This window comes from Madurella fahalii (assembly GCF_045866475.1).
Source record: "Madurella fahalii IFM 68171 DNA, scaffold_6, whole genome shotgun sequence".
Taxonomy (NCBI): domain Eukaryota; kingdom Fungi; phylum Ascomycota; class Sordariomycetes; order Sordariales; genus Madurella; species Madurella fahalii.
The window spans coordinates 3757486-3770692 of NW_027263976.1; the positions used below are offsets into that span (position 1 = coordinate 3757486).

Here is a 13207-nt window from a genome sequence, read left to right on the forward strand (position 1 = left end):
CCGTCCGTCAGTACATCATGCAGCAGCTTCATGACACCTGTTCCAACACAGATCAGTCCATGCTGCGACGATGTCGCGCGGCATTCGAACACGCTTTTGCTTCCATATCACTGTATATCAAGCAGAAAGCCGACGATGCAAGTGACGCCAAAATATCCGAGGCACTTGAAATGCTTTACTTCGCAGCCATGAACGGACACGACAGCTGCTGATCGATTCTAGGTTGGTTACAAGCTAGCTTCAGGCCAAATGATTCCATTATCGTGCCTCGCAGCCAAGAGATTGAATGGCTTGCCTGCGGCATGGCCGATGGGAGTCATGTGTGCCCCAGCGCCTTGAGCTGCTCGATCCGGAACGATATCTGGAAACGCTCCGGCTCTTGCGCTAGGAGTTTCGCGGCATTGAATCCAAGGGACGGCATTTGGGCAAATTTTGGCCTGCTGGCAACAGACGCGTATTGGAAGAAATATGGTACTACTCGGTCACCGGTGATGAGGCTGAAGTCCGCAGGATACTTCTTGCCCACCCCTGGGCTGTGAACGCCGAGTGTTTAGACGAAACGCCATTGATAGGAGCATGCCGCTCTGGACACACGAATATTGTTCACCTGCTGCCCCAAAGGGGCGCTGATGCCGCACGCCTAGACCATCAAGGGCGGGGACCCTTACATTTCCTGAGCTCATTGATACCCAAGACATGGTGGAAATAGCCGGTCTCTTGCTTGCCGCTGGTGGGGAACTGGAGAGCTGGAGCACCGACTCGTCCGATCTCTTCCAAGGTAAATGCCGGCTTGGACAGCTAGCATAGGCACGCAAACGGCACAGCACTTCTCTGGGCCGTCCAGGCAAACTGCCCAAAGGCCGTCCAGGTCCTTCTCGACCTCGGCGCCAAGGTGTTTCCAATAACACGTCCTGTACACCGGAGAGGCCGGCACTTCTCCCCTGTGCACTGGGCTTCACGTTTGCATCAGTCTGAGATCCTGAAGATGCTCCTCGACAATGCCGCCAAGACGGGCATCGACGCCGCTGAACCACTCAACACGGCTTGGGAATCTATGGAGGAAGGAGTAGACGAAATGCTCCCCCTTGCACTCGCGTCTTCGTATCCTGGTGGATTCGTCATGCCGCGTATAATGCTTCACGGTGCCGACTACATTCAGCAGTGCTTCAGAACAGTGCATATGTTGCTCAATGCAGGAGCCAAGGTCGATTGCGCTGTTAGGGATGAGGGCTCTGCGTTCTCTATATCGAGTAGTCTAGGCCTATGTTACGGTCTCCAAGCTCTGCTCGACTAGCAAGACGGATGCCTCCATCCAGATATCGGCGACTGGCAGCGTGCTTGACGAAGGCTTGTGTGACAGAAGATTGAGAAACATTTAACTAATTTCTCGTGATAGACGTTGTCGTGAACGAGAAATATAGTTGGCAGAAATCATCGGCGACCTAGCCCGGATAACCGACGACACGTATTACATCAATGCTGTGATCGCCAAGCACAAAGCACTGAATCCCCCTGTAGTGGACTACTCTGCCGCCTTCTCCAACGCATGGATAAGGGGGTCGCCAAAGGATCGCCCGATGCTTATTCAAACAAACCGATCGTTATGACGTTGTCACACATCCTCAGGTTGATGCCGTAGGAGGGTCTGTGTCAATCCTCGGCTGCCTAATATATGAAGCCAAGTCGCATCCTGGCGCCGTGAAGGCGATTGGTGCTTTCCTCAGCTGCGTCGGCGCTCGCAATTTCATCTTTGAAAAGTTCATCCAGATGGAGGACAGCAAGCGGACATGTATGAACGCCCTGCAGTTCGCACTCGTCTATCGGCCCAGGTCCCATGTCAGCCCTGGCGTCGACATCCTGATTGAGTTGACCAAATACTTCCGGCATCCAAAGAGCCATCTCGGCGCGGTATTTGGCCCGAAATGCCACTCTTTGTTTCGCATGGTGATGGACATGGGTAATCCCGCGGCAGCAGAATTTCTCCTCAAACTTCCTGGCATTGACGCCCCCCAGCGTGACGCCTACGGCCTTACGGCTTTCGATGTTTGCATCACCAGATGGGCAAACTCCACTCGGGATACCAGTCTCGCCTTTACTAGCGCTATCGAGGACGGTGTTCCTAGTTCCAAGGCCATAGAACACTGGGATATGGAAACCGACTAACTCATAGGTGTGATGACGAGACATGGCGCCAGCAAGTATGACTCGACATATCCCACTTGTACAAGCGAATCTCCGAAGACGAGATGCGGTTAATCCTGATCACGGATGACGGCGAAGTTAGCTCCTCCGATGGGTCATATCAGTGTAAATGAAGCATTATTAATTACCCAATACTGCGCAATCCAACGCTAATCGACGGTGTCTTTGTTTGCACATGGTGTTGCTTTCTAGTATGCCGATGTCACCACGCTTTGACGAACTTCGGCAGAAACTCGCAAAATTAGAGGCTGGAAAATCAACTTATGTTCTCATGCGCAGGTTAGCAGAGCAGTCTATGGAAGCTCGCTCTTGAAAAGTTGTTCAGTACACCTCTCATGGCTAGGTAGATAAATAAGGTCAACTCTGTAGTCGCTTGCTTCTGTGTCTTTGAAACAAATCACCTCAAGATACATATTCCGTTACAAATATTTATGAAAACTAAGTGGTGATTCTATCCTCGACTTACCGTCCCCGAGTCATTGCCCAAAGATGAGTGTCAATTCTAGATCAGACCCTGGCCTGATAGCATGAAAATTCCGCTTACACTCGGCAGTTTTCCAAAATGCATTCGACGCTGAACCCGCTAGAGTCGATTCTCTTGAAGGTCTCGTCGACGAGACGGCGAATCTTATGAATCCTGCGATAACTGCGGGTCACAATCATTACCGAGTTCTAGAGTTTATTCTTGTTGTTCGGACAGAGAGGACGGACTGCAGGACGGGAGATGAGCTACAGGAACTTAGGTTCCAGCTACGAAGTATTGCGGACGAAGGTGACTCGAATTCCCCAAAGGCTTTGAATCAATGGCCTCTAGTCTCAATCTCCATCTCGGTCAGTCTGTCCGGAAAACCCCCACGAGAATTCACCGCCACGACTGCGGGCCCAATGAGTGCTGACATGAAGTGGTCCCTTTCAACAAGACATGGAAGCGAGTATGCCAGTAGTTCTATCATTCCTTTATATCGACCACTCTATCTAGGCTGGGGTGAGCGTCTGCACCGCAAGGTTTTCAATACTCCAGTCGAAGACGCAGGGCGCAAAATTGGCGTCGCCCCGTTTCCCCCGCATTTAATGACGAGGACGGCCGTGCCCACTTTGCCGACCACGGCAGACTCGAAAACCAGTGGATCAAGGACCAGACTATCAAGCCTGGTAAGTATTGTCATCTATGCGACAGGCTACATTCAGAGGTTTCCGCCTTCGTCCGGGTATCCGATGGCAAAGGGCATCGATGCAAGAGAGATGATCCCCACCATGGGCTTCAATCGGCTCTGTGAGGCCGAGGTTCGGCGCAATCCCGCTGATAATTCTCGGTTACTACAACCCTACCTACGCTTTGCTCGATGTACCTTTTATCTGTTAAAGTAGCTGTCATCGGGGGGTCATATAAGCTCGGTAAATGTGGCCAGGCGGCGAAGAAGACTGACCGAGGCTCTGATTAGAAAGAAGTCATGAAGAGTGGTCGAGGAGAGATGGAATGCGGGCATGAAGTACGCAGGATCTAGGTGGGAGAGAGAAACGCAACCTACGGTCCGTATTGGGTTGATCTAGGTTCCACAGCTATGAAGGTATTACTGTAGTAGCTTTGCAGATCACGGCACACGGCCGCCTCTGTCCCACTCTTTGTTGGTGGGTGGCTTGGAATGGGGGTACCACAACAGGATGCGACTGCTCTGGTGGGAGAGGTTCGCCTCTGATTCGCGACGGCTGTCTACATACGTCAAATGTATGGTTTTGGACGAGTCGTATTGAAGCAGCAAACATGGTATGCAACGAGGCCTACTAAGAGTGATTGTACCGGGTATGCCATTGGATAGCGGACATCCTGCACTTCTCCCCGCTTGTGCTATGAACGCCAACTGCGTCCCTTTTTGGTTTTGCAACCTTAAGCCATATAACGCCATGTGAAGCACGTTTCATCTCCCCGCTCGCCGTTCCCCGCATCTTGTAGGTCCAGAACCCCCTTTTTCAACCGCAAACGCCATCACCAGTCCATCTTCCAGACCCGATCTAGACCTGCCACGCCAACGATGGCACGTAACAAGAAGAAGCCTTCCGAATCGAAGAAGCCTTCCCAACCGAAAAAGCCTTCCCAACCGAAGAAGCAAAAGACCAAGCACGAAGTCTACAGATTCCCCAACCCCCACGACCGCATTCTAGACGCCCTTTCCGACATCGTCGTCCCGACACCCCGGTACAACTCCGGCATCGATGCGAGCGCCAACCAAGTATACTCGACCAATGTCATGGGCCGGTTCCAATGCACAAATCGGCGCTGTCCCCAAGCCGGATGGGGCAGCAAGAAAGTGGGCATCCTCATCAAGGGCTACCCGAACAATGGCTACACCGCCGAAGTCTTCGGGCAGCGGTGCAAGTCGTGCTCGGCGCTCGGCGCTCTCACACTGGACGAGGAGTCGTACGTTGAGCGAGTGGCATATAGGTTGAAGAAGTTCGCCGGGGTGGTGATGACGCCGCCCCCTTTCCTGGATGAGGTAGAGGGGCCGGAGCACGAGTCTGACCTCTGCGAGGGATGTAGGAGAGGCTATTGTAAGCGGGGTGGTTCTATGAATCGCGGCATGTACAGCCTAGGGATACTGCAGGGACAGGGGGTGAGGGGATTATTCACATGATGCATGGCGAGAAGTTCCGGTCTATCTGCTGGGGGCTGGGTTGGAGCTCTTCAGTCTGCCCAGTCGTTGTATGGTAATTTACTGAGGGTGTGTAGTACTCGGCCGTCTCATTCTGCTGTCTGATATGCTATCCAGAATGTACCTTTGACAATCCGATATCCTTAAGGTTAGGTGAAAGCAGCTGCATGCGGGTCAGTTCCAACGTTCCTGTGGACTCGAAGGCGACCAAATGTCCACTGCACCACGTGCACCCTTCAGCTTGCTGGGTATCGGCATATTTGACCCTATTGGGCTAGATACGAACATCAGGCAAGATGAATAAAACACGGCAACAAAAGCGCTTTTCCCCCTCCACGTAACAAGACGTGGATGGAAGGAAGAACCGCTGGTCAGCACTTTGCCAGCCTAAGACGCGGTTCGGTCACCGCTTGCCGGCTCTTCCGGCGCTAGTAATCTTCATCCGCATGTATGATTGTAGCCGGACGCAACATCGTAGGATCGGCGACCGCTTTGCGGGAGCGAGCAGAGCATTCGATGTCTCGGACAACCTGGGAACGTTTGGATCATGTTCTCTGGCCGGTGAGTCATGAGCCGATGCAGTCTCCGCAGACCACTAAGCGAATGACGTGGTCTGCCGGTCTGCAGGAAGATGGGGCTGCCCGCACTTACAAGTGCTACGCCCGCCACCTTCGGACTTCAAGACTCGTCAGCGTCCTTCGTGCTCCCTCCTAAATCGCAGTCTTCCTTCGCCAAACCAGCCACAAACCGCCATGGCTTCCGAGACCATTGAGTCCGCATACCAAGCGGCCATCGCCGCGGGCAAGATCAACGGTGCCGTCATATGCGCCACCAACGCCTCGGGCACCTTCACCTACCACCGCGCCCTGGGCGAGCGCACCCTCCTGTCGGGCGAGAAACGCCCACAACAGCTCAATGACGTGCTCTACCTCGCATCCGCCACCAAGCTCATCACCACCGTCGCAGCGCTGCAATGCGTCGACGATGGGCTCCTGACCCTGACCGGGCCCCTCACCTCCATCGCCCCGGAGCTCGGCAACCGGCAGGTCCTGACAGGCTTCGCCAACGGCGACCCCAGCTCCCCGCTCCTGGAGCCGGCCGCGCGGCCCATCACGCTCGAGATGCTGCTGGCGCACACGTCAGGGCTGGCGTACGACTTCCTGGTGCCCAAGCTGGCGCGGTGGCGGCAGCGGCACGAGGCGGCGCTGCCCGAGGGGGCACGGCGGCCGGTGGAGGCGGCGTTCGCGTACCCGCTGGCGTTCCAGCCGGGGGCCGGGTGGATGTACGGGCCGGGGGTGGACTGGGCGGGGCGGGTGGTGGAGCGGGCGACGGGGACGACGCTGGGGGACTTTGTCCGCCGGCGGATCTGCCGGCCGCTAGACATCGACCCGGCCGACGCCCAGTTCTACCCCGTCCAGGGCGACGCCGTGCGCGCCCGCCTCGTCGATCTCAACCCCGACGACCCCGAGTGTCTGGGCTTGGCGGTGCTCAATGGCAGCGGGGATATGAACAAGCGCAGCCAGGGCGACTTTGGCGGGCACGGATTGTTCATGACGGGCGAGGGCTACGCCAAGGTGCTCAAGTCGCTGCTGGCCAACGATGGGAAGCTGCTCCGGCCTGAGACGGTGGAGACCATGTTTCAGAATCATATCGGGCCCGAGGCGGAGGAGGGGTACCGCGCTGCGCTGGAGAGCCCCGGTGGTGTGTTTTTTCGTGTCGGAACGGAGGTTGGGATGAAGGTGGGCTTCGGCCTGGGTGGCTTGCTGATGCTGGAGGATGTTGAGGGCTGGTACGGCGAGCGGACGCTAACGTGGGGCGGGGGCATGTCGTTTGCGTGGTTCATCGACCGTAAGAACGGCCTCTGCGGCCTCGGCGCTGTTCAATCTTCATTGCCGGTTGACGTAGGCTTAGTGTCTGACCTGAAGCAGACTTTCCGGCATGACATCTACCGCAAGCACGCGGCGTGGAACAAGGAACAGCAGCAGGTGTCGTGACGCAAGAGAAGGAAGGGTATCGGAACTAATAATATAAACTACCTGTCGCTTCTCCAATACAACTGTGTATAACTTGTCCTATAGGCGGAACAATCTCGGTCCCCGATTTCCATTTCGTGAGAAGCGCAAAATGAAGGGGGAGGTGGCAGGGAAAGGTTTGTAAAATCATTTTTGGCGACGCCGCCTGATTTACCTTGGTCAAACTCGCTAGAACCCCATGAGATATCATCCGGACGCCTTGTTTGTCTTGCAAATTATCTCACCCGATTACGATCGCTTTTACTTCAATGCTGGCACGCCTTGGTGTGTCCAAAGGTGCCGACGGGTCGACAAAGGCCGAATGGGGACAAACTGGTCAAGTTAGGGGCTGGGGCTTGGTCTTGGTCTAGGTGACGGTCGGTTACCTGTCGCCTCGCTCCCCAAGTTATCGTATAGCTTGAAGACGATGACGTCGTCTTGTTCCATTCCTCTCTTGTAAAACCATCGGTGGGACGGGTTGTACCTCACCTCGTAGGCCTCATCAACAAAGTGCGGGTACACGAGGTCCATGGGAACGAGGTCTTCTGGGTCGACGGTGCGAAAATCACAGAGCGCTAGTGGACAGTCCAGTACGGGCGCCGACGATATCGGCCGCCAGATGCTATGTGAATGGTCAGCAACGTAACCGGTGCTATACGGGGTGCCACGCCCGCTTTCTCCCCCCCAAACTCACTTGACGAATCGGACACGGGTTTTCATCAGCTCACTATAGGAATCTGGAAAATAGAGCTGTAGTCGGGCGCGGCAAGTCCCCTCAGAGGCATCTGGTGAGCGGATTAGCGTGGCGAAGTCACGGCCACTCATGTATGGCCGGTGAGCACCAACCGCAATGCGCCCGGAAGAAGGGCGGCTTATAGTCGTATTTATGACCTACGCCAGGGTCTTGAGCGGTGTCATGATGGCGAAACTGCCCGCCCAAGCACGCATGTGCTTTAGTTTCAGAGTGCAATAGAAAGACTTTGGGCGATTCAGGCGCCCTTCGACACCCGCACCGCCCCCCCGGCGTGAACGCACATTGTAGGCGTAGCAGAACACGTCTCGGCACCCGAGGCGCCGCTTGAGCCACTCCACAAGGCCTGGCAGGTACTCGGCGGAGACGCAGTCGTCAGACCATTCCCGAACATCGATGGCGCATTTGGCGAATTCAAAGCCGGACACAGCGAGCGAGAAGAGGTCCTCGTGGCCGGTGACATCGGTAATGCGGACGGGGTAGCTTTGCGAGACGAGGTTGTGCATCTTGAACCCGGTGAAGCACATTTCGGGTAGTTGGCATTTGTATGGTTTCTCTCTTTGGTAGAGCCCCAGTGGCGCGAGATGGTTGAAACTCTCTGGCTGCACCGCTGGTAGACCGAGCTTCTGGAAGTGCTCATCCAGCTCGTTTCTCATCATTCGGGTGTCTTTGGCACCTGGGATACAGATTAGATAGTCATCTACACGACTGGAACCCCTCTAGTGTATCTTTGGACGCAGCGTACTTGGCGTGATGGCCTGGGTGCAGGCGCCAGAGTCCCCTCCCGCCTTCGGGTCCGCGGCGCATCCTCCCCCTTCCACCGGCGCCGGGCCCGTCCAAAGCCTCCATGGGCGATCGAACGGCCGGGCCATGTCGAAACGCCATGTGAAAATCGCTGGATTTTTGGCTAGCAGTTTCTTGTGCTCGTCGCTGCCGGATTCTGGCGGCCAAAAGCGCCTCCATGGCTGGATGAGGGGGTGACGGCAGTCCACAGCGGGAGGGTGCGGCAACGAGCCGACCGCCACCGCATCAGTGCTTCCCGGCTCCAGTCTCTTATTGGCCTCTGCCTCATCTACCGGGCGATCCATCCCTCCCGGTTTCAGCGACTCGTGTTCTTCTTCCAGTGGGAGATCGATGTTAGCACGACGCAGGAGTTGACGGATGAACTGCTCGCCGTCTCGTTTGCCCGCTCCTCTGTGCCACCGTCATCCGATAAGGCTCTGCCATGGCCGCAACATGACGACCCTTTGCCGCGACAACAGACCCGGGACTGGAGGGGGTGCATGTGGGCGGCCACACTCGCCTGTGCGAAGGACATTGCTTCTTCCAATCAACGGGATGTACAGAAGCCGCACGGTGCAGCCACCCCCCCAGACTCCCATCGCTTCCCATTGACCATCTTCAACGAGGAGTGGCTCGGCAATAGCATAGATGACGGCCGCATGACTGTGCGAATTTCAGCTCGCTGTGAATAGGAAATGCGAACGGCCTATAACCCAGGCTTGCTGACTTCCATCATGGCACTTGGTGTAGTGGCTTAAGTACCTTATCCGGTCCGGTCCGAGTTTGAGGGCATCCAAGATTTTGTCAAGAGGTTAGAACTTACTAGTTAGGACGTCGGCCTCAATCCCCAACGAGTTGCAGCTTCGACAGCAGCCTCCCAAACATATATTATAGACAAAGCCGTAGGCGCTGTTCGGATGTGCTAATGGGAAAGCCTTTTGCGACCCATGTCGCAGGCATGGCCTGCAAAGCGCCCAATCCGAACCGACTGTTGCAGTACGCAGCATGTCGCTTATGTTTCGCATGGAGGCATTGGTACCTGTACATCGGATTCCCCCAAGAGTCCGGCCAGAAAAGTCCCAAGCCTCCATCAAAATGCGGCGACACGAATTGGGAACCGGTCTAGCAGGCGGGGTAGGCCGGGTACGACGAATTGAAACCTGCTGAAGCCGTGCCTGAAGACAGCATGCAAAGGCATTGAAGTTCATGCCTGATGGATTTCCAAAGCCCTCAAAACTTATGCCGCTACCGTTAAACGGCGTGTTTCGTACTGTACAAAAATCCCAGCTCTCTGACATTGCCCGGCCATCCTCACAGGCTCGGCCGCTTTTGCCGTCTGGAAGATCGCCGAGAGTTACAGGATGGCCCGCCATTCCTCGTGTCCAGTTCCCGGTTGATCCATCACTATGGCTGCGAACATCACCGTACAGGTACCACCACAATTCTGTTCTCGTTTAACCCAGACTACACATCCCTGTGGTGGCGCCATGCAGAATCTCGTTGTTTTTGTGCTCCCACGCTCTCGGCCATGGCAAGGATGGCACTGGTTTAAGTCGCTGAGTCCCATTCTGCGCATGCGCAGCCGCCTTCTCTCACCCTCTTCCTCCCGCAATTGACCACCCCGTACAGAGACAGTCGCGGAAAAGACCTTACCCCTTCTCCGACGACCACGGCACCATGACCAGGTCCAAGCCGTCTCAATTGCCGATAGCCTTCCTGTCGTCCCTGGCGCCCGGCGACAGGAGGGCAATAGAATACACGGCATCTCTTCTAAACACCGATGTGGCGAGCCTCCTATCGGCCCCTTCCCAATCCGGTATTGGCACCTCACAACCGGCCCAACAGTCGGCCACCGTGCCTGTCATAGACCCTGCTCCTGAAGACGACGAAGACGGTTGGTTGCCCACCGACTCTACCACTCGGCCTTGGCCAGGGTGCTAACATCTCCAGTATCCGACACGACGGGGGATGACGGGTCCAGTGGTAACAAAGACAGCAGTCCCGAGGAAGATGCTGCGCTATGGCGCTCCTCTGCCGCCGAGTTTGAAAATATTGACGACGATATTACTCGGGGGTTTGCTACTGCGAACCTCTGGGCCAATGACTTCGCACTTCTTTCTCCAGATGCGGCCCCAACTCTGACCCCGAACGCCAACGGAACAGGCATGGCGTCGGTGGCATTCACATACCCTCTCCAGCAATCCTGGAATCCCCCACAAACGGACACTCAACGGCCCCAGCAGCCTTCAGTGGCCCGTGTTCCGAGGGTGACACCATTTGGAGCCACGAGTAATCGGCCAACTCCAATGCTTGCCGGAAATGCAACGTCGGATCCCCTATGTCTGTCCTGGGAAATTGTAGAGGATCCCTCCAAACCACTTTCCCGACAGCTTTCCGCGGACCAGCCGCACTCTGAGTGGGCTACTATTGGAAGACTGGGAGAAACCAATCCTAACCCTTCTCTTGATTGCGCGCCCAAGGAGGCCCTGCGCTTCGTATCCGTAAACCCGCTGCAACCACTGGCTGTCTCGCGCCCGCAACGACGCGGGCCGTTCGAGGACCGTGAGCGCCAGGAACAGACAAGCAGAACGCGGGGCCTCAAGGCATGTGTCCGGTGCCGTATGCAAAAGATTCGCGTGAGGGAACCACCCAGAACCGTGTCCAAACCAAACCAGCCTAGCTAATGCTTTTTGACAGTGTAACATCGTCGAAGACGACCCCACAGGCATCTGTGGCACTTGCCTGGCCGTTTCTAATCAAAAGGTCCATTACTTGCCGTGTCTTCGGCACCGGCTCACCGAGTGCACGCTCTATAGAACAGGCAAAGGGCCGGGTCTTGAATTCACCTTTCGCTGGCCCGTCATGAAATTGAAAGACATTTCTGAATGGGCATCTCCCCGGTTGAGGACCATTCTCGTCCAGTCGGACATCTGTGAAGTCCCGTTGAAATTGGTTGTCAGGGAATTCGTCCCCATCCCGCAGAAGGACGAGATGCGCCGGTCCTGGATGGATTACCGGAAGGGGGTAAAGAAGTTTAAGAGTACAACTCCATATGCGATTGTCAACATGCGGAATGCTGTTGAAGATATGAGGGAATACGTTAGAACGAATGTTTTTAAATGCATGGACTATTTCCTGCGGGGGAGCGACACGTTGGTCAAAGAAACGTACCAATTCGCAAGAAAGCACATGCTGCGGGTCGAGGTAAATGAAGCCCTATCTGGCACCGCATGTCTTTGCAAAGCTGACCACGGTGGGCGCAGTCCGACGATGAAAGAAAACTGCTGGGAAACTTTATGCGGCTATGGTTCGCCATCCTCCGGACGGCAACCACTGAGCACATTGTCGGCGACGACACGCTTGACATGGAGCCCGAGACAGAGGATATCTCATTTCCCCTATTCGGCAAGATCCCCTTGCCATCCGTCATGATCCAGCAGCTGGACATGATCTTGACCTTGGGGATCCTGGATCCTCTCCGGAAACAAGTCCTAGAAGACTTCCAGAAGCTGGCCTTGATGACGAACCCCCGGAACTGGATGACCATCTACCTGACCACTTTCATGTCGCTTCATAGCTGTGCGATGATCACGGCCGAGAACTACCGTAATGCCAGAAAACATGGCCTTCTGGTAAGCCAAGTGCCCGCCCCGGGCGAGCCGGAAAGCTGACAATCCCCATAGCGAAGATACGCAATCCCAACCTTTATCGCCGAACGCCATCACAGCGCCAATGTGTTCCTCTCACATTACCATTACCGGACCGAGTCGTGAAATCCCTTCAAGCAGGACTGGAAGAGACGGCACACCACGCCGTTCGCACACATGTCGGTCGACGACATACAGTTTCTGGAGCGGACCAAAGTGCTGCTGAAAGAGAAAGGTATATATCCCCCCAACGAGAAGAAGCGCACCTGCTACTAATGACTAATCACACTCTATCCGCAGAACCGATAATAAAGACTAACATTGAGCATGACTTGTATGAGCACGAGCTCTATTTCATTTCGCAGATGTTTGAGGAGAATTGGCAGCCGCGTGACACGGTGATTGATTACACCGAGGGGACCGTTAACGATGTTGGTCTCAAGCAGTATGCGGGAGACGCTGATGCGGAGAAGGCGTGATGATGATCTCTCTTTGATGCCCGATGCTAGTGATCATTGGGGGACTTCAATTCCAAGTTACACAGGGGAATATGATATGTCGGGACAAGTTAAAAGGATCCCCAAGGGGGATTGATTGACTACTCGTCGACCGTGGTAAATGGTAATCGGACGGTTCGGCATTCGGTTCCAAGAAAGAGCCTACGGGATGTAACTCTCCCTCTGAATGGAAACACACAAGTCCGACGGATTTCAACACACCGGGGACATACAGTGCTGCTAGACATGCGCCGTTCGTTTCAAGAGGTCAGATTCCATTCCATAGGCACACGCCTCATCCCCGAGAGGTGGACCCAAGATGGATTACCGAAGTGCCAGCTTAAAATGGACGTGACCTCGGAAGTTTCCTGCTTACTCGTTGGATGGTCCCACTGTAATCACACGCGTGGCAACTGGCAGCCAATACACTTGTCAATTCCATCTATCGCATCATCACCACTAGTGGTGTTGAACGAGCGTCCCCAACGTCATCAGATGCGACTGCTTGCGTGTTTCGACTACTAGCAACAATCGCCTCCAGCCGCCGATCCGTGCAGATTGGTCCACGGGGGGGCCGAGTCAAAAGCACCGGCTGAGCTGGCATTGCAGGCCGTCCAATCAGAACGTGATGTAATCCCCCCATCCTTTTCCGTGACCGGTCTGGAAG

The 13207-nt window shown here is 55.3% G+C and overlaps 6 protein-coding genes across 6 annotated transcripts; 5 read left to right on the forward strand and 1 right to left on the reverse strand.

The window, feature by feature from the left end:
* Positions 1–696: 696 nt before the first annotated feature.
* Positions 697–2163, forward strand: MFIFM68171_11129 (uncharacterized protein; the record flags this gene model as incomplete). The annotated part of the gene is made up of 3 exons (XM_071066548.1): positions 697–778; positions 825–1216; positions 1627–2163. The coding sequence occupies 3 exons, from the start codon at positions 697–699 to the stop codon at positions 2161–2163; spliced, it is 1011 nt and encodes a 336-aa protein (XP_070922649.1).
* A 2069-nt stretch (positions 2164–4232) lies between these two features.
* MFIFM68171_11130 (uncharacterized protein) lies at positions 4233–4832 on the forward strand (the record flags this gene model as incomplete). The annotated part of the gene is made up of 1 exon (XM_071066549.1): positions 4233–4832. One exon carries the CDS (start codon positions 4233–4235, stop codon positions 4830–4832), a length of 600 nt encoding a protein of 199 aa, XP_070922650.1.
* Positions 4833–5602: 770 nt separating this feature from the next.
* MFIFM68171_11131 (uncharacterized protein) lies at positions 5603–6844 on the forward strand (the record flags this gene model as incomplete). Its single annotated transcript, XM_071066550.1, has 1 exon — positions 5603–6844. One exon carries the CDS (start codon positions 5603–5605, stop codon positions 6842–6844), a length of 1242 nt encoding a protein of 413 aa, XP_070922651.1.
* Positions 6845–7103: 259 nt separating this feature from the next.
* Positions 7104–8269, reverse strand: MFIFM68171_11132 (uncharacterized protein; the record flags this gene model as incomplete). The annotated part of the gene is made up of 5 exons (XM_071066551.1): positions 7104–7195; positions 7249–7484; positions 7557–7647; positions 7709–7790; positions 7898–8269. 5 exons carry the CDS (start codon positions 8267–8269, stop codon positions 7104–7106), a joined length of 873 nt encoding a protein of 290 aa, XP_070922652.1.
* Positions 8270–10073: 1804 nt separating this feature from the next.
* On the forward strand, positions 10074–12169 carry MFIFM68171_11133 (uncharacterized protein; the record flags this gene model as incomplete). The annotated part of the gene is made up of 5 exons (XM_071066552.1): positions 10074–10290; positions 10347–11032; positions 11094–11600; positions 11660–12028; positions 12080–12169. The coding sequence occupies 5 exons, from the start codon at positions 10074–10076 to the stop codon at positions 12167–12169; spliced, it is 1869 nt and encodes a 622-aa protein (XP_070922653.1).
* A 51-nt stretch (positions 12170–12220) lies between these two features.
* Positions 12221–12522, forward strand: MFIFM68171_11134 (uncharacterized protein; the record flags this gene model as incomplete). The annotated part of the gene is made up of 2 exons (XM_071066553.1): positions 12221–12278; positions 12344–12522. 2 exons carry the CDS (start codon positions 12221–12223, stop codon positions 12520–12522), a joined length of 237 nt encoding a protein of 78 aa, XP_070922654.1.
* Between the last annotated feature and the right edge of the window lie 685 nt (positions 12523–13207).